The sequence below is a fragment of the Heptranchias perlo genome, unplaced genomic scaffold, assembly GCF_035084215.1.
Source record: "Heptranchias perlo isolate sHepPer1 unplaced genomic scaffold, sHepPer1.hap1 HAP1_SCAFFOLD_43, whole genome shotgun sequence".
Classification (NCBI taxonomy): Eukaryota; Metazoa; Chordata; class Chondrichthyes; order Hexanchiformes; family Hexanchidae; genus Heptranchias; species Heptranchias perlo.
The window spans coordinates 11,256,657-11,278,464 of NW_027139442.1; the positions used below are offsets into that span (position 1 = coordinate 11,256,657).

At 41.8% G+C, this 21,808-nt stretch overlaps 2 protein-coding genes, 1 long non-coding RNA gene and 1 pseudogene across 4 annotated transcripts; all 4 read left to right on the plus strand.

The window, feature by feature from the left end:
• The window catches only part of LOC137312605 (zinc finger protein 850-like), a 79,040-nt pseudogene that overhangs the window by 35,231 nt on the left and 22,001 nt on the right, over positions 1-21,808 (plus strand).
• Positions 92-15,728, plus strand: LOC137312642 (uncharacterized). 2 transcript variants are annotated; one of them, XR_010960766.1, is made up of 5 exons: positions 92-530; positions 907-993; positions 5,544-5,629; positions 11,443-11,529; positions 15,566-15,728. It is a non-coding gene; the product is annotated as an uncharacterized lncRNA (long non-coding RNA). The 2 variants fall into 2 exon arrangements; XR_010960765.1 differs by lacking the exon at positions 15,566-15,728 and having other exon boundaries at positions 11,443-13,809.
• LOC137312532 (histone H2B 1/2-like) lies at positions 16,253-17,594 on the plus strand. The gene has a single exon (XM_067979070.1). It carries the CDS (start codon positions 16,531-16,533, stop codon positions 16,921-16,923), a length of 393 nt encoding a protein of 130 aa, XP_067835171.1. The 5' UTR covers positions 16,253-16,530; the 3' UTR covers positions 16,924-17,594.
• On the plus strand, positions 17,910-18,299 carry LOC137312526 (histone H2A.J). Its single transcript, XM_067979063.1, has one exon. It carries the CDS (start codon positions 17,910-17,912, stop codon positions 18,297-18,299), a length of 390 nt encoding a protein of 129 aa, XP_067835164.1.

The following is a 21,808-nucleotide window of genomic DNA, read 5'->3' on the forward strand; positions in this document are numbered from 1 at the left end:
GCGCTGGTTGTTGGTGAGCGGAAGAGCGCATGCGCGCTCCCCTCCCCCAGCTCGGCCTGTGGGCGCCATTCCCTCAGTGAGCGGAAGTAGATGGTTTAAAACAGCCGGGAATGGAGAGATCACGGCCCCCGGGGGAAGGGAGCAAAGAGCAGCCTCGTTACAGCAGCTCATCGCTTCGGGACCGTGTCCGCAGATGGACTCAGAGATCGGCATTGAGTCCGGGGGAAGGGCAGGGGGAGTCCGGGGGCTGTTTGTAAGAGGCGGAGTGGATCACGAACTGGTCCCGGAACATGGAGTGAGCGGGGGAAGGGAGAGGTCATTCTCGGGCTGTGTCCAGGGTAAGGGGAGAGAATGGGAAGAACCTGCTATTTAAAATCATTGCTGCTTTCTCTCCCCAAACCAGTAGTGAATGTTCCTGGTTTAGTTCCAGTCTCACCCTGTTTATTGTTATTGGACAGTGACGGGTGGAAACAGAGCCGGACAGTAAGGATGTGGGGAGTTAAACAAAGAGCATCTGTTGCAGGCACCAGGTGAGAAGTGTGAAGGACACATTTTAAACAGCGGTTGTTTGATTTCGGTTGAACGGTTCGTCCCATGGGAGATGGGATTAGAAACCTGACGTGTGCAAAGGTCCCCGCCCCATCGGGTCGTCCCATTCATGGATCAGTGCAGGGGTTGGGTTGTGTCTGGATGTCACTAAATCGTTGTAAAATTGCCCAACACATCTGGTGTGCAGAAGCTGAGTGCTGCAGTACTGCAGTGGAGTCAGACACTGACACTGTTTGTATCACTGGTTCTCATTTGTGGATATTCAAAATAATCATTGACATGGATATTAATTCGAACACTTTTGTATTTTCTACCTCACTGGTTCTTGAGTTACAAGAGATAAATTTCATCCTGCAGGCAAATCCTTGATGGATCCAGAATCAGTGTTATGTTTCCTCCACTCGAGGCACAAGGAAAAGTGCAGCCAACTCCTTCTCCCACACAGTAAGTACATTATCACACACAGCGCACAGAGACACAGACAGGTCATCAGTTCCACAGTCTCAGACAGTCGAAGCAGTCAGTCCCACACTGATCCCAAGTTCCACAGACACATTTTCAATCTAACAGTCAAACAGAGCAGGTGAGGCAGACACTGTTCCATTTCCCCCGAGCTGAGTCCCGCTGACAGGTAGATACAAAAATCCCAGTCCAAGATCACACTATCAGATGGAAAGGCACTGTATCAATCTCACAATAGGGCAACATTAGCTACGAATTAAATACCAGATCGAAATCACACATGGCACCCGATTTAAAGGTGCAGAATGAATCCCAATAATGTACCCTGAGATTCCAATTGATTACTCGCCCAGAACTCTCACACACATGTGAGTTTATACACTATGCGAATGGATATTGCATGTATCATGTGATACAAATTGCATACGAGTCCAAAACTCATGTACAGTATCAGATTAAAAATGCTGTGAGAGTGTAATCTGAGAAACAAATTAGATATCAGTTTATAATGGACTCATATTGTGAGATGTAAAGATACAGTATCAATTCTATTAGTACAGACTGAGCTATACATTATACGCCATTTGAAAAGTGTCACCATATCAATTTGAAAGATACATTATCTTTCACAATAGTACTCACAGAGATACAGATTTAATAGTAGTTCAAAAAGCACACAAATTATCTGATTAAAACCTACAGTGTCAAATCCTAAAGTGTATCCACATTTACCAATTAAATAATGAGAAATATGATCTAAACATGAAGATATTAAAGCTAAATTTTTTTATGCCATAATGCAATCTGAGAGAATAATTACATACAGATACAGAATGAATCTCACACTCAGATATAGTACCAGAGACTGACAGATGCAGAAGGAATCCCAAACTCACATCCAATAATAGACTGACAGACACAGAGCGAATCCTACACTCACATATGGTACCAGAGATGACAGATATAGAATGAATCCCACACTGGCATACAGTACCAAGGGCTGATAGATATCTAGTTAATTACTCACTCTCATAAAGTACTAGAGACTGACAGAAAGATAATGACTCCCACATTCACACAGTACCAGAGCCTGAGAGATACAGAATGAATCATACACTCACACACAGTACCAGAGACTGACAGATAGAGAATGCATCCCAAACCAACATGCAGTCTGAGAGGCTGCATATACAGAAAGAATTCAACACCCACATACAAGACTGGAGACTGAAAGAGACAGAATAAATCCCACACTCACAGTATCAGAGACTGCATATATAGAATAAATCACAAACTCACACACACTACTGACAAGATACAGAATGAATCCCACACTGACAAACTGTTCCAGATACTGAGAGATACAAAATGAATCACACATTAGTGCAGGCTGAGTAACATTATTTACCAGTCCAAGAAGTATCAGATTGAAAGATACAGTATCAATTCCATTAGTGCAGACTGATCTACACATTATATACCACTAAAAAAACTGATGCAGATTCAGACTGAAATATACAGTATTCCATTCATGCAGACTGAGCTACACATCATATACAAGTTCAAAAATGTCACCATATCAGTTTGGAAGATGAACTAATTCACAATTGTGTTCCCATCGATACCGATTTAATAGTAGTCCAAAAAGTGCCCACATTCTCTGACTATATTCTAAAGCATTTCATTATCAACCAATTAAACACTGGGAAAAATATGCATTAATTGAGCTATTAAAGATAAAGTTTTGAACACCATACTGTAAACGGAGATACAAATTACATACAGATAAGGAATGAATCTCACACTCAGATAGAGGGCCAGAGAGTGACACACAGAATGAAACCAGCACTCACGCAATGTAACAGAGACTGACAGATACCGAATGAATCCTACATTCACACACAGTAAAAGGGACTGACAGATATAGAATGAATCACACACACCCACAGTACCAGAGCCTGACAGATACAGAATGAATCCCACACGCACAGACAGTACTAGGGACTGTCAGATACAGAATGAATCCCACACTCACAGACAGTACTAGGGACTGACAGATATAGAATGAATCCCACACTCACAGACAGTACTAGGGACTGACAGATACAGAATGAATCTCACAGTCACACACATTAATGCAGTCTGAGTTACACATTACACATCAGTCCAAAAATCTCATAGTGTCAGATTGAAAGATACAGTATCAATTCCATTAGTGCAGACTGATCTACATATTATAAAGCACTACAAAAAACTGATAAAGATTCAGACTGAAATATACAGTATACCTTTCAAGCAGACTGAGCTACACATCATATACAAGTTCAAAAATGTCACCATATCATTTTGGAAGATAAACTAATTCACAATTTTTTTCCCATCGATACAGATTTAATAGAAGTCCAAAAAGTGCCCACATTCTCTGATTATAACCGAAAACATTATATTTTAAAATGTATCATTATCTACCAATTAAACACTGGGAAAAATTATTGATACATTGAGGTATTAATGAGAGAGTTTTGAACACCATACTGTAAACAGAGACACAAATTACATACAGATAAAGAATGAATCTCACACTCAGATAGAGGGCCAGAGACTGACATGCAAATTGAAAACAGCACTCAAACAATGTAACAGTGACTGACAGATACAGAATGAATCCGACACTCACACACATTACAAGGGACTGACAGATACAGAATGAATCCTACACTCACACTCATTACAAGGGACTGACAGATACAGAATGAATCCCACACTCACACACATTACAAGGGACTGACAGACATAGAATGAATCACACACTCCCACGGTACCAGAGACTGACAGATACAGAATGAATCCTAAACTCACACACTGTAGCACAGACTAACAGAGACAAAATTTATATCACTCACAAACAGTACCAGAAATTGATAGATGCAGAATGAAAGTCTCCCTCACATATAGCACCTGACACTGACGGAAACAGACTGAAACGCTCATTCACACAAAATACCAGGGACTAACAGATATTGAATGAATCCCATACTCACACACAGTACCAGAGACTGACAGATACAGAGTTAATTCCACACTTATACACAGTACCTGAGACTGGCAGATACAGAATTAATCCCACTCTCGTATACAGTGCCACAGACTTGCAGATACAGAATGATCCCAAACTCATATGTAGTGCCAGAGACTGAGAGATACAGAATTAACACCATGCTCACACTCAGTACCAGAGACTGGCAGATACAGAATGAATCCCACACTCACACAGTATCAGATATTGACATGCAGAGTAAACCCCGCTCTCACACACAGTACTGGAGACTGACTTCTGCTGGACGTAAGCGAGAACTGTAAAAGAGCGGAACAAATTCACATTTTATGTCGTGGTTACAGAAATCGGACAATGTGCAACGTGAGGAAAGGTTCTCTCTGTAACTTCTACTCCCGTATTTTTGCTCGTTTTGTTATTGAAAAAAGATGACAATTGTTTCATAATAAAGTTTTTGTTTCACTCATTCGATAGTTGTGAATTTGCCCCATTATATTTCACTGTACATTGCACAGTATTTCTCTCTGATTTCTCAGGACACGATTTGCATTGCTCCTTTACCACATTTAGACACTTATTTTCCAAGCAGTATGTGGCCTCCTTATTCCCCCTGGCAAAATGCACCAGCTCACACCTTTCTATATTGAAATTCAATGGCCATTTGCACGGCCGTTCTGCAAGCTTATTTTGTCGTAGTCTTCCTCAGTATTGACTACACCCCCTAAATTAATTAAAATCATTTAATACAGCATTACAACCAATGTTTTATCGAAAAAATGTTCTCCATTCCCAGTTTTTCTAAATCCCACCCGTACAATATAATGTGAAGAATGAGTTTATCTTCTGTCCCTCTCTCATCTGCAAACTTCAATGACCCGGGGTTTGGGGACATCTACTGGCCGGAAGCAGAACTGCAACAGTTCGGAACAAATTGCTGAAACCGGACAATGTGCAGTGTGAGCGTGTTTGTGATTGGTGGCAGGTATTAAATCTGATTTTTTAAACCTGCCCATTAACCTTTAGTGTTTGTTATTGAAGAGTAAACAGAGCCGGACAGTAAGGATGTGGGGAGTTATACAAAGAGTATCTATTGCAGGCATCAGGTGAGAAGTTTGAAGGACACATTTTAAACAGTGGCTGTTTTGTTTCGGTTGAACGGTTAGTCCCATGGAAGAGGGGATTAGAAATCTGATATGTGCAAAGCTCCCCGCCCCATCGGGTAGTCCCATTCATGGATCAGTCCAGGGGTTGGGTTTTGTCTGAATGTCACTAAACTGTTGTAAAACAGCCCAACACACCTGGTGTGCAGAAGCTGAGTGCTGCAGTACTGCAGTGGAGTCAGACACTGACACTGTTTGTATCGCTGATTTTCATTTGTGGATATTCAATATTATTATTAACAGATATTAATCTGATCACTTCTGCATTTTCTACCTCACCTGTTCTTGATTTACAAGAGATACGTTTCTTTCTACAGGCAAAAACTTGAAGGAGCCAGAATGAATGTGAAATTTCCTCCACCCGAGGCAAAGGAACAGTGCAGCCAGCTGCTTCTCACACACAGTAGGTATATTCTCACTCTCAGAGCACAGAGACACAGACAGGTCATCAGTTCCACAGTCCCACACAGCAGAAGTAGTCAGTCCCACACTGATCCAAAGTTCCAGAGTCACATTTTCAATCCAACAGTCAAACAGAGCAGGTGAGGCAGACACTGTTCCATTTCTCCCAAACTCAGTCCCGCTGACAGGTGGATTCAAAAATCCCAGCCCAAAATCACACTATCAGATTGTCAATTTCACAAAAGGGCAACATTAGCCATGAATTAAATACCAGATGTCCCGAGATTCAAATTGAATACTAGCCCAGAACTCTCACACACACGTGAGTTTAATACATGCAGTATCCATTCGAATGGTGTATCATTCAAATACAAAATGAAGGCCGAAACTCATGCACAATATCAGATTGAGAAATGCTGTGACAGTGTAACCAGAGAAACAAATTAGATACCAGTTTATAATATACTCACATTATGAGATTTAAAGATACAGTATCAATTCTATTAGCACAGACTGAGATACACATTATTTACCAATTCAGAAATGTCACCATATCAATTTGAAAGATAAATTATCATTCACAATATTACTCACAGATTTACAGATTTAATAGTAGTCCAAAAAGCACACAAATTATCTGATTAAAGCCTCCAGCTTCAAATCCGAAAGTGTATCCATATTTACCAATTAAATAATGAGAAAAGCTATTCAAGCATTAACATATTAAAGCTACAGTATTGAACATCATAATGTAATCTGAGAGAATAATTATGGACAGAAACAGAATGAATCTCACACTCCGATACAGTACAGAGACAGACATGCAGAAGTAATCCCAAACTCGCATACAGTACTAGAGGTTGCCAGACACAGAGTGAATCCCATACTCAAGTATGGTACCAGAGATGACAGAAACAGAATGAATCCCACTCAGGCATACAGTACCAAGGACAGACAGATACCGAGTTCATCCCAAATTCTAATAAAGCACTAGAGACTGAGAGTTAAAGTATGAATCGCAAACTCACACACAGCAGCAGAGACTGACAGACACAGAATGAATCCCACACTCACACACAGTACCAGAGACTGACAGATACAAAATGAATCCCACACTCACTCACAGCACCTGAGACTGACAGATACAGAATGAATCCCACACTCACTCACAGCACCTGAGACTGACAGATACAGAATGAATCCCACACTCACTCACAGCACCCGAGACTGACAGATACAAAATGAATCCCACACTCACACACAGTACCAGAGACTGAGAGATACAAGGTGAATCTCACAGTCACCTACATTAGTGCAGGCTGAGTTATAAATTACGTTCCAGTCCAAAAATCTCAGTGTCAGATTGAAAGATACAGTATCAATTCCATTAGTGCAGACTGAGCTGCACATTAGAAACCACGACAACAAAACTGATACAGATTCAGACTGAAATATACAGTATTCCATTCATGCAGACTGAGCTACACATTATATACAAGTTCAAAAATGTCACCATATCAATTGGAAGATGCACAAATTCACAATTGTGTTCCCAATGTAGATTTAATAGAATTCGAAAAATAGATGCCCACATTATCTTATTACATTTTTTAAAATGTCATTATCTACCAATTAAAACTGGGAAAAATTATTCATACATTTCAGTATTAAAGATACAGATGTGAACGCCATCCTGTAAATGAAGATATAAATTAGATACAGATAAAGAATGAATCTCTCACTCCGATAGAGTGCCAGAGACTGATATGTAGAATGAATCCCAAACTCATACAATGTACCAGCGACTGACAGATTCAAAATGAATCCCACACTCACACACTGTAGCACAGACTGACAGATACAGAATTTAAATCACTCACATACAGCATCAGAAATTGATAGATACAGAATGAATGTCTCACTCACATATAGTACCAGAGACTGAAAGGAACAGAACGAATCGCTCACACATACAAAATCAGAGACTGAGAGATATGGAATGAATCCCAAACTCACACACAGTACCAGAGACTGATAGATCCAGAATGAATACCACATTCACATAGAATATCAGGAACTGACAATCACAGAATGAATCTCACAGTCACACTACTGCAGACTGAGTTACATTTTACATACCAGTTCAAAGATATCATAGTGTCAGATTGAAAGCGACGGTATGAATACCATTAGTGCAGACTGAGCTACATAGTAGAAATATTAGTAAATACTCATAGAGTAATATACTGAAATAAACAGTATCAATACCATTCGTTCAGACTGAGCTACACATTATATACCAGTCCAAAAACCTCATAAATGATCAGACTGGAAGATACAGTATCAATTCTATTAGCACTGCCTGACCTGTACATTACATACCAGACTGAAAATCCCATAAAATCTTCGACTGAAATAAACAGTATCAATTCCATGAGTGCAGACTGAGCCACACATTACATCGCAGTCCAAGAATCTCATACCCTATCAGACTCAAAGATACAATAACAATTCCATTAGCACAGATGACGAGTCCAAAAATCTCATAGAATATCAGATTGAAAGATTCAGTATCACTTCCATTTGTGCAGAATGAGCTACACATCACATTCCAGTCCAAAAATCTCATACAGTATCAGACTGATAGATACAGTATCAATTCCTTTAGTGCAGGCTGAGCTACATATTACATACCAGTCCAAAAATCTCATACAATATTAGATTGAGATGCAGAATTAATCCCATTATTGCTGACTGAGCTATACATTACATACCAATCCAATAATTTCACCACGAACAGATTGAAAGGTACATTATCATTCACAACAGAGTTCAGAGATTAAGATGTAATCACACTCCAAAGCTCACACACGTTGTTTGATTAAAGAAAATTGAAAAGTGTATCCATATTTACAAATTAAACACTGGACGAAGAACTGCATATAATTTAAAGTATCAAAGATACAGTTTCAAATACGATACTGTAAACTGAAATAAGAATACAGAATGAATCCAGACTTGCACATTGTCTCAGAGACTGAATTACAGAATTAATCCCACACTGAGATAATGTAGCAGAGACTGACAGATACAGAATAAATCTCACACTCACACACAGCACCAGAGACCTGCAGATACAGAATGAATCCCACACTCACATACAGTACCAGAGACTGACAGATACAGAATTAATCCCACTCACACACAGTACCAGAGACCGACAGATACAGAATGAATCTCCACACTCACAGACTGTACTGGAGACGACAGATATAGAATGAATGTCACAGTCACATTACTGAAGACTGAGTTACACTTTACAGACCAGTCCAAATATCTCATAGTGGCAGATTGAAAGATACAGTCTAAATTCTATTGGTGCAGACTGAGCTACATATAGGATATAGTGGTAAATACTCGTGTTTGCTGAAATAAACATTATCAATACCATTGGTACAGACTGAGCTACACATTACGTACTAGTCCAAAAATCACAAATGATCAGATTGGAAGATACAATTTAAATTCTATTCGCACTGCCTGAGCTGAACATTATATATCAGTCCAACAATCTCATACAATATTAGACTGAAAGATACAGAATCGATTCAATTAGTGAAAACTGAGCCACACATTATATAGCAATCCAAGAATCTCATACCGTATCAGACTCAAAGATACAATATTAATTCCATTAGCACAGACTGAGCTACACGTTACTCACCAGTCCAAAAATCTCAAACTGAATCTTTCAATGTGACACTGTATCAATTCCATTCGTGCAGCCTGAGCTATACATTGCATTCCAGTCCAAAAATTTCATACAGTATAAGAATGATAGATACAGTATCAATTACTTTAGTGCAGGATGAGCTACATATTACATACCAGTCCAAAAATCACATACAGTGTTAGACTCAGATGCAGAATTAATCCCATTATTGCAGACTGAACTACACATTACTCACCAGTCCAGTAATTTCAACGTGAACAGATTGAAAGGTATATTATCATTCACAATAGAGTTCAGAGATTAAGATGTAACACGACTCCAAAACTCTCACACGTTGTTTGATTAAAGAAAATCAAAAAGTGTATCTGTGTAAACAAATTAAATGCTCGATGAAGACATGTATATACTTTAAAGTTTCAATACAATAGTGGAAACTGAAATAAGAGTATAGAATGCACATTGTCACAGAGATTGAATTGCAGAATGAATCCCACACTGAGATAAAGTAGCAGAGAATGGCAGATACAGAATGTATCCCACACACAGACAGTACCAGAGACTGACAGATGCAGAATATACCCCATGCTCACACTCAGTTTCAGAGACTGACAGATACAGAATAAACCCCAGTCTCATATCCAGTACCAGAGACTGACCTCGACTGACGGGAAGCGACAACTATAATAAGGCAACGAATTCACATTCTCTGTCGTGGTTCCAGAAACAGGACAATGTGCAATGTGAGGGATGTTTCTGTCTGTAACTTTTACTCTCGTATTTTTGCACTTTTTGACGGTGAAAAATGAAGACAATTGATTCATAATAAAGTTTTTGTTTCACTCGTTCCATAGTTGTGAATTTGCCCCATTATATATCACTGTACATTGCACAGTATTTCTCTCTGATATCTCAGGATGATTTACATTGCTCCTCTACCCCATTTAGACTCTTATTTTCCATGCAGTATGTGGCCTCCTTATTCCCCTTGGCGAAATGCCCCAATTGTGGGAACACAATTGTGAATTTGTGCATCTTCCAATTGATATGGTGACATTTTTGAACTTGTATATAATGTGTAGCTCAGTCTGCATGAATGGAATACTGTATATTTCAGTCTGAATCTGTATCAGTTTTGTTGTCGTGGTTTCTAATGTGCAGCTCAGTCTGCACTAATGGAATTGATATTGCGATTCATACTTTAACTCTCAGTCTCTTGTGCTTTATTTCTATATTGAAATTCAATGGCCATTTACAAGGCCGTTCTGCATGTTTATTTTGTCCCAGTCTTGATCTGTATTGACTATATCTCCGAAACAAATTACAAGAATTTATCACAGTATCACAACCAGTGTTTGCTCTAACAAAATGTACTTGCAGCTCGTCTCAATCCCCAGTTTTTCTAAATCCCACCCGTGCAATATAATGTGAAGAATGAGTTTATCTTCTGTCCCTCTCTCATCTGCAAACTTCAATGACCCGGGGTTTGGGGACATCTACTGGCCGGAAGCAGAACTGCAACAGTTCGGAACAAATTGCTGAAACCGGACAATGTGCAGTGTGAGCGTGTTTGTGATTGGTGGCAGGTATTAAATCTGATTTTTTTAAACCTGCCCATTAACCTTTAGTGTTTGTTATAGAACAGTAAACAGAGCCGGACAGTAAGGATATGGGGAGTTATACAAAAAGCATCTATTGCAGGCATCAGGTGAGAAGTTTGAAGGACACATTTTAAACAGCGGCTGTTTAGTTTTGGTTGAACGGTTAGTCCCATGGGAGAGGGGATTAGAAATCTGATATGTGCAAAGGTATCCGCCCCATCGGGTAGTCCCATTCATGGATCAGTGCAGGGGTTGGGCTGTGTGTGGATGTCACTAAATTGTTGTAAAACAGCCCAACTTACCTGGTGTGCAGAAGCTGAGTGCTGCAGTACTGCAGTGGAGTCAGACACTGACACTGTTTGTATCGCTGGTTTTCATTTGTGGATATTACAATGATTATTAACAGAGAGATTCAATTGATCACTTTTGTATTTTCTACCTCAACTGTTCTTGACTTACAAGAGATAATTTTTCTTCCTACAGGCAAATCCTTGAAGGGCCCAGAATTAGTGTGATGTTTCCTCCACCCGTGGCACAAGGAACAGTGCAGCCAGCTCCTTCTCACACACAGTATGTATAGAGTCATAGAGTCATAGAGTTATACAGCACGGATAGAGGCCCTTCGGCCCATCGTGTCCGCGCCGGCCATCAGCCCTGTCTACTCTAATCCCATATTCCAGCATTTGGTCCGTAGCCTTGTATGCTATGGCATTTCAAGTGCTCATCCAAATGCTTCTTGAATGTTGTGAGGGTTCCTGCCTCCACAACCCTTTCAGACAGTGAGTTCCAGACTCCAACCACCCTCTGGGTGAAAAAGTTCTTTCTCAATTCCCCTCTAAACCTCCCGCCTTTTACCTTGAATTTATGTCCACTTGTTATTGAACCCTCAAAGAAGGGAAAAAGCTCCTTAGTATCCATCCTATCTGTGCCCCTCATAATTTTGTACACCTCAATCATGTCCCCCCTCAGCCTCCTCTGCTCCAAGGAAAACAAACCCAATCTTGCCAGTCTCTCTTCATAGCTGAAGCGCTCCAGCCCTGTTAACATCCTGGTGAATTTCCTCTGCACCCTCTCCAAAGCAATCACATCCTTCCTGAAGTGTGGCGACCAGAACTGCACACAGTACTCCAGCTGTGGCCTAACCAGTGTTTTATACAGCTCCATCATAACCTCCTTGCTCTTATATTCTATGCCTCGGCTAATAAAGGCAAGTCTCCCATATGCCTTCTTTACCACCTTATCTACCTGTTCCGCCGCCTTCAGGGATCTGTGAACTTGCACAACAAGATCCCTCTGACCCTCTGTCTTGCCTAGGGTCCTCCCATTCATTCTGTATTCCCTTGCCTTGTTAGTCCCTCCAAAGTGCATCACCTCGCACTTTTCCGGGTTAAATTCCATTTGCCACTGTTCCGCCCATCTGACCAACCCATCTCTTTAGTCCTGCAGACTGAGGCTATCCTCCTCGCTATTTACCACCCTACCAATCTTTCTGAATATACTCTGTGAGTATATTATCACTCACAGAGCACAGAGACACAGACAGGTCATCAATCCCACAGTCTCACACAGCAGAAATAGTCAATGCCAAACTGATCCCAATCCAACAGTCAAACAGAGCAGGAGAGACTGACGGAATTTCTATTTCACAATGACTCAATACCGCTGACTGGCAGATAAATAATTCCCAGTCGAAAATCACACCCAGTATCAGATTGAAAGGCACTGTGTTAATCTCACATAAGATCAGAATTAGCTACAAATTAAATACCAGATAGAACTGACACATGGTACTGATTGATAGGTACAGAATGAATCACAATAGTGTACCCCGAGATTCAAATTAAATACCAGCCCACAACTCACACCACATTATGAGTTTAAAGATGCAGTATTCATGCCAATATTATACACTGAGATACAAATTAGATACCAGTTCAGATGTTACCCATATTTGACTCACATATATGTCCAAAAACCTCATAGTGTCAGAATGAAATGTACAGTTTCAATCCTATTGTTGCAGATTGAGCTACACATTATATACCAGTCCAAAATTTGCATAAAGTATCATACTGGAAGATACAGTATCAATCCCATTAGACAGAGGTACACATTAGTTACCTGTCCAAAAATCATATTTATCAAACTGAAAGGCAGAGTATCAATTCCCTTACTGCAAACGGAGGTTCACATTAGATACCTGTCCAGAAATCACGTACAGTACCATACTGAAAGAAATAGTATTGATTTAATTAGTACAGACTGACCTACACGTTACATACCAGTACAAAAATCTCACGCAGTTTCAGACTGGAAGATACAGTATCAATCCCATTAGTGCAGACTGAGGTGTACATTAGATACCAGTCCAAAAGTCACATTCAGTGTCAAAATGAAAGATACAGTATCAATTCCTTTCGTGCAGACTGAACTACACCTTACAAACCTGTCTAAATATATTACACAGTATCAGACTGAAAGGTACAGTATGAATTCCATTTTACAGACTGAACCACACATTACATACCAGTCCAAAAATCTCATACAGTGTCAGACTGAAAGATACAATAATTATTCTATTAGCCCAGACTGAGCTACAAAATAAATACCAGTCGAATAATTTCACAGTAAAAGATTGAAATACACATTATCTTCACGGAGATTAAGATGTAATCATTCAACAAAACTCGCACACATTGTTTGATTAAAACAAAATCCAAAAGTGTATCAATATTTACAAATTAATGCAGCACGAAAGATTTGCATACATTAATGAATTAAACATACAGTTTCAAGTACCATACTCTAACCTGAAATAAGAATAGAGAACGAATCCAGACTTGCACTTTGCCCAGAGACTGAGTTACAGAATGAATCCCACACTGAAATAGAATACCAGAGACTGACAGTCACAGAATGAATCCCACACTCACAGATAGCACCAGAGATTGAGAGATACAAAACGAATCACACACTCACACACAGTACCAGAGACTGACAGATACAGAATGAATCCCACACTCACAGACTGTATTGGAGACTGACGGATACAGAATGAATATCACACTCACATACAGTACCAGAGAATGACAGACATAGAATTAATGCCACACTCACATGCAGTCTGACATCTACTGGCCATAAGTGAGAACTGTAACTGAGTGGAACAAATTCACATTCTCTGTCGTTGTTCCAGATTCAGGACAGTGTGCAATGTGAGGAAATAATTTCTCTCTGTAACTTCTACTCCCGTATTTTTTCTAATTTTGTCAGTTAAAAATTAGACAATTGATTTCGAATAAAGTTTTTGTTTTCCTCATTCGAAAGTTGCCCCATTATATTTCACTCTACATTGCGCAATATTTCTGTCTGAATTCTCAGGAGACGATTTATATTAATTCAAATAAACCGAACTGAAACACAAATAAAAACTGAGTGCAAATCTGCAAGTTTCAACGGCGACCGTCAAAAGTGAAAGGGATAAAATATAGAAAAAAATCAAACCGAAAATGCTGGAAAGGCTCAGCAGGTCCGGCACCATCTGTGGAGAATGGAAGCTTGGGTTAACGGTTCAGGACTATGACCCTTCTATAGATCAGAAAGGTTAATCCGACATAATTTAAATAAGGAACGGGAATCAGCAGAGGGAAAAACTTCAGAAAATCAATTAATTTCACTGAATCCGAGCAATTGTGTCCCGTATCCACTGTACAGATCAGGACAAATAATAATACAAAGGAACAGAGTTAAATTCAACGATATGGGGGAAATAAATGAATTTTAAAAATATTTTTTTATATAAATTAGACTCGTTTGTGTTTTGAAAACACTATCCCTCTGAACATCATCAAATTCGGTTTCAGTCTTGGTGTTTCTGAATTCAGCGTGCTGGGATTCAAACCTGTTGGAATTAATTGTTTGGAAGGGAGCGATACTCACCATCATAGCACCTTAGTTCACTGGGAGGGAGAAATAGAGCGTTTCTGTGGAGTTTCGGACTGAATTGCTCCCTTTGGGTTACTGTCACTTTAATCAAAGACAATAAACAGTTCCCAAACATCAGCCCCTGAACAGACACAACAAGCTGGTGGAATTTCTCATTCATAGATATTAAATAAGGGGATGACAAAAGCGAATAGGAAGAGGTTAGGAAGAAGTCACAAAAACAATTAGGGAAGCAAACAGGAATCACGAAATCAAATTATCAAGGAATATAAAAAGAAATCGTAAATTATTGTACAGAGCCAGAAATAACAGAAGGAAAACCAGAATATCTTGAGGGCCACTAAGGGATTGACAAGATAAACTCACAGGTAACGTCAGCGAAATGGCAGAAATATTGAATTATTACTTTCCCTCAGTATATTCCCGGGAGATTAACAGGGTGAATATGATATAGAGGAAGAGGCCAATAAAGATATCAAGGCATTTAAGTTAGAAAGGGTGGTTAAACTCCTGATCCTGATGGATTGCATCTGCACTTATTAAATGAAGCAAAGGAAGAGATAGCAGAGGCATTGTTACATATATAGAAAAAATCATTACAGAAAGGAATAGTGCCAGAGGACTGGATGACAGTTGATGTGATTCTTATATTTTGAAACAGGAAATAGAACAATTCCAGGGAACTGTGGACCAGTTAACTAAAGGTCAGTGGTAGGAATGATCATGGAATCTTTTACTCAATGAAGCAACAGAAAAACATCCAGAAACCGAAAATATAATAAGGAATAGTCAGCACGGATTTCAGAAAAAGAAGATTTAATAGTTTGACAGAAGGTTTGAAAGTTAAAATTACAGTTCAACATAACTTATCTGCTTTTCAAATATATTCCTCTAGAAATAAACCTCTGTGTTTGCATTTCATGGCCTTATCAACCTGTGTTGCTACTTTTAAAGATTTGTCAATCTGTACCCCTAAATCCCATTGCTCTTCTACCCCATTTAGACTCTTATTTTCAAAGCAGTGTTTGGCCTCCTTATTCCCCCGAGCAAAATGCACCACCTCACACCTTTCTATATGGAAATTCAATGGCCATTTACACCGCCTTTCAGCAAGCTTATTAAAGTCTTCTTGTATTTTGTCGTAGTCTTCCTCAGTATAGGCTATACCCCCAACATTAATTACAAGCATTTAATACAGCATTACAACTCATGTTTTGTCGAACAAACTGTTTTCCATTCCCAGTTTTTCGAAATCCCACCCGTGCAATATAATGTGAAGAATGAGTTTATCTTCTGTCCCTCTCTCATCTGCAAACTTCAATGACCCGGGGTTTGGGGACATCTACTGGCCGGAAGCAGAACTGCAACAGTTCGGAACAAATTGATGAAACCGGACAACAAGCAGTGTGAGCGTGTTTGTGATTGGTGGCAGGTATTAAATCTGATTGGATATTTGAAGAAACCAATCAGAGAGTTAAAGTTAATTATTGTGACCTCACTACGAATGACCCAATCACAATCATTGCCTTCCTCCATCCCTTATTAGCATAGGGCTGTGGGGCTGCCGATTTAATCCGAGTTCGGAGCGGATTTGGGTCATTCCTGGGTCTGAAATTGAGTTTGAAAATGCCTGAGGACAAGAAAGCAGCTTCCAAGAAGGGCGCCAAGAAAACCTTGAGTAAAGCACCAGCCAAGGGCGGCAAGAAGCGGAGAAAGTCGAGGAAGGAGAGTTACTCCATCTACGTCTACAAAGTGATGAAGCAGGTTCACCCCGACACCGGCATCTCCTCCAAGGCCATGAGCATCATGAACTCCTTTGTGAACGATATTTTCGAGCGCATCGCGGGTGAGGCTTCCCGCCTGGCCCATTATAATAAACGGCGCACCATCAGCTCCCGGGAGATCCAGACCGCCGTGCGCCTGCTGCTGCCCGGGGAACTGGCCAAGCACGCCGTGTCGGAAGGGGCAAAGGCGGTGACCAAGTACACCAGCTCCAAGGAAAACTCCTCAATATACTGAAAAGAAAATAAACACAAATGCTCTTTTCAGAGCCACCCACAGTCTCTCTGAAAAACTGCACCAACACCTCGATGGAATCATTTTACTGTCGATAGTTTGATACTCACTGTCTCTCTAACTTGTGCTTTTGTAATTTCACTTGAAATCTGGTAGATTCTCATAATCACTGCCCGGTATAATCTCTGTCGTTGTTTTATTTAGTTTCAATCACCAAAAACGTGTCCCTGATCCTCTCGTCCCCGGTCATATTCCGCCCCTTCCCCCGCATCTGCCCCTTCAGAGCCGTTTTAAGGTCATTTCTTTCTCCTTTTCACGTTTTTTTGTTCATTATTCGGGAATATCACTTTCAGAACCGCAATCCTCTTTAAAGCAACAACCCTGAAAGGGACTTCACACCGACTACAGAATAGTCTAAAGGCTCTGTCACTGTTCGACTTCTTACACCAGGAGTCTCGGCTCCGGTTTCGATCGCGCTGCAGCTCCTGTGAACAGGCATCAATCCACAATCTGTGGTTTGTTACTTTTACAAAGATTGAGCTGGGATCTGTCCCGTTACAAAATGGGACTTTATTCCCGCCGGATTGAAAGCGAACGGTGAATGAAGCCGGATTTTCACCGGATTGTAAAAGATTCTGGAAGTTGTGACTGGAAATGTGCAATAACAGAGTAAATGGAGAGAGATTTTTAAATCTTTGTCTTAAGGCGACATTATTTACTTAATCCGCTTCTTGTGTTACAAATATATTGGCGGGCATTTCAAATTTCAATAAAACGGTTCAGTTCGGTATTTTCCGCCTTTTTCTCATTGCCGGCTATTGATTGGTGAATAAAACAGCTCTCTCATTTGGCTGTTCGTTGAACCAATGAGATTGAGAACAGATGAACCAATCACAAGTGCCCCCACTGCACTCCTCCAGAAGGTATAAGAAGGGCGAGTGCGGGAAGATTTATTCATTCTTTGTGAAAGTGTTTGTGAGATTGTGGAAATGTCTGGAAGAGGAAAAACCGGCGGGAAAGCTCGGGCCAAGGCCAAGTCTCGCTCATCCCGGGCCGGACTGCAGTTCCCTGTGGGCCGTGTTCACAGGCTCCTGCGAAAGGGGAACTACGCTGAACGTGTGGGTGCCGGAGCTCCGGTCTATCTGGCTGCTGTGCTCGAGTATCTGACGGCTGAAATCCTCGAACTGGCCGGCAACGCGGCCCGGGACAACAAGAAGACCCGGATCATCCCCAGACACCTGCAGCTGGCCATCCGCAACGACGAGGAGCTCAACAAGCTTCTGGGACGGGTGACCATCGCTCAGGGCGGGGTGCTGCCTAATATCCAGGCCGTGCTGCTGCCGAAGAAAACCAGCAGTGTGAGCACCAAGAGCAAATAAAGCAGTTAAGATTTAATCTGATAACCCAAAGGCTCTTTTCAGAGCCACCCACTGTATCTATGAAAGGGCTGGTTACTGTCTGAAGAGACTGACCTATTGATTACAGTTATCCCCGGTCTACGTTAATATATTACATCACTACAGCGGTTAAACTTATGGGAGTCAATGTAAGTTACCGAGCACATGGGTGATAGGTGAACGGGTCTTGGTGGGAGTTAGGATAGGGGAACGGAGTTTTGGAGGAGTTGAAGTTTGCAGAGGGCGTCAGATAGGAGGCTGACCAGGAGAGCATTGGAAGAGCCAAGTCTGGAGGTAACAAGGGCGTGGATGAGGGTTTCAGCACCAGATCAGCTGAGGCAGGGGCGGAGACGCGCGATGTTTCGGAGGTGGAAGTTGGCGGTCTTGGTGGTGGAGCGGAAATGGGGTCAGATGCTTATCTCAGGGTAAATTGGACGCTGAGGTTGCGAAGTTTTATGATTCCGCTTCACACAGTGGCCAAGGACAAGTCTCTGTCCATCTCAGTCCTTGAATCCAGTCCCCACACAGGAACTGTCTCTGTCCATCCCAGTACCTGAATCTATCCAGTCCCCACACAGGACCAGTCTGCATCCATCCCGGTGCCTGAATCTATCCAGTCCCCTCACAGGACCAGTCTCCATCCATCCAGGTCCCTGAATCAATCCAGTCCCCACACAGGACCAGTCTCCATCCATCCCAGTGCCTGAATCTATCCAGTCCGCACACAGGACCAGTCTCCATCCATCCCAGTACCTGAATCTATCCAGTCCCCACACAGGACCAGTCTCCATCCATCCCAGTACCTGAATCTATCCAGTCCCCTCACAGGACCAGTCTCCATCCATCCAGGTCCCTGATTCTATCCAGTCCCCACACAGGACCAGTCTCCATCCATCCCAGTACCAGAATCTATCCAGTCCCCACACAGGACCAGTCTCCATCCATCCCAGTGCCTGATTCTATCCAGTCCCCACACAGGACCAGTCTCCATCCATCCCAGTGCCTGAATCTATCCAGTCCCCACACAGGACCAGTCTCCATCCATCCCAGTGCCTGATTCTATCCAGTCCCCACATCGGACCAGTCTCCATCTATCCCAGTACCTGAATCTATCCAGTCCCCACACAGGACCAGTCTCCATCCATCCCAGTGCCTGATTCTATCCAGTCCCCACACAGGACCAGTCTCCATCCATCCCAGTGCCTGATTCTATCCAGTCCCCTCACAGGACCAGTCTCCATCCATCCCAGTGCCTGATTCTATCCAGTCCCATACTGACCCAAGCACGGAAAGGTATAGAGTGCCTTCCACACCGATTTATGTTTATTGAACTATTGGGCGCCTCCTGTCAGCTACAAATCTGAAAAAGAAAACTCCCTCTTCCAACGGTCCCGGAGCGGCACTGATTGATTCTGTTATGATAGTGATTGTATTGGAACTGTAGTGTGCCTCAATTATTGAATTTAAATTGTATTTTCCGCCTTTTTTTTCGAGCAATCCTTGAATATCAAGCCGGAGTCTGTAATGATTGTGTCCGAATTTATGTTCCGCATTTTATACTGGTGAAAATTTTAAAAAGGACCGTAACTAATTCCTGGAGGCGGAGCTAAAAGTTGCACGTCCGCTTGTCCGTCATTCTGATCCAGTCTCCTCCCCTCCCGCACTTCATGCTCTGTCTGTCATTCAAACACTCCTCCCCGCCCTCTCCGATAATGTGCCTTTCTCAACCAGGTCGGGGCGGGCTTTATAAATACAGAAGAAAGGCGAGGGTTTTTCATTCAGCAGCGATCTGAGTGAAGAATCATCATGTCTGGCAGAGGTAAAGGAGGCAAAGGACTGGGCAAAGGCGGAGCCAAGCGGCACCGGAAAGTGCTTCGTGATAACATCCAGGGGATCACCAAACCAGCCATCCGCCGCCTGGCTCGCCGTGGCGGTGTCAAGCGGATCTCGGGTCTGATCTACGAGGAAACCCGCGGGGTGCTGAAGGTTTTCCTGGAGAATGTGATCAGGGACGCGGTCACCTACACTGAACACGCCAAGCGCAAGACGGTCACTGCCATGGATGTGGTGTACGCTCTGAAACGGCAGGGCCGCACTCTCTATGGATTCGGCGGCTGAACGACTCGACCCTTTCTAACCGGACACAAAACAAAGGCTCTTCTAAGAGCCACCCACCGCCTCACAGAGAGAGCACTGACCTGGGAACTGGTGCGGGGTTATATTGGGCTAGGGAATAGTTTTATAATTAAAGAGTTTTCTGTGACACACAGTACGGTGAGGTGGGATCGGCGGCGAGCTGTACCGGTTACTGAGAGGGAACCTTCCCTTATTGAGTGCACTGAATTGTCCAGGGAACGTTACAAGTGAGTTTACCCCGAGCCGAATTCCCCACTCAGTGAATTGTTCCTTCACTCCATTCGCTCTGTTTTTGTTCTATTTATCAGTCAGATGTTGTGATGTGGGACCGGGGGTTTCCATGGGAGAACAGGTTGAGCTGAGCCGCTGTGATAAGGGCCCAGCTTGTGATATGGATTTTCCCTCTGACGGTTGTTTCTGACACTGATACTGAGAGGGTTTGTGAAATTGAACCGTTTGAGCTCAGTCATTGGGGACCTGGAATTACCACAGGCCCAACTGGCAAACCCCGCTGGAAATAGAGGCTACTTCTCATTGGTTGCTTTGCTTGAAAACTACTTTCCTTAACCAATCGGAGAGACGACAATAAGAAAACGGAGCAAATTGTTGGCCACAATTGACCGATTTTTTAAAATTTGAAAAAAGCCGCCAATTTCAGTGTATGAAATAAGTGAATTACTCGGACATGTCGTTTTTACACAAAGACTTAAAATCTCTTTGTAATAATGTTATTCCGTATTACACGTCCCAAATTCCGAGCGCTGTTTCAAAAACACATTGTCTATAACTTGCGGAATATAACCCCAATCATAGATTGCTGATATGGACAAATTTCACTTCTACCTGTAAAAATAACAAACTCCAGGTTATCAATTGATTCCGTTGCAGGGACTGAACAGGAACCGTGTGTCCTGAAAACGGAATCATGGACGAAGCCTGAAAATGAGCCAATTCTTTTCTCCAGTCGTTCATTCTGGATTGTTACACTGCGGGGAACGTGCTGCTAATATGCGGGATATTAAGATCAGTAATTAATTATTTCAGAGATTGGCTCCACAGTGAGAAAGAGGAAGGAACTGAATTCTGATTCATAGCCCTGAAACTGGTGGTTCACGGGAAAACCGGGGGCGGTGTAAATCTGAATGAGAGCGAGAGCAAAGCAAAAGGGAATTGAACGGACCCCGGCCCCGTGTTCACTTTATTGGGCAGTAAATTCTACAGAGACAAACATTAAAATGGAGTAGTTTCAGTGAATTTCTTTCAATTTATCCACCAGATTCAAAGGATGATGACCGAGGAAAGCAGCAACTCTGTATCTGTCAGTCTCTGGTCCCGTATGTGAGTCGGATTCATTC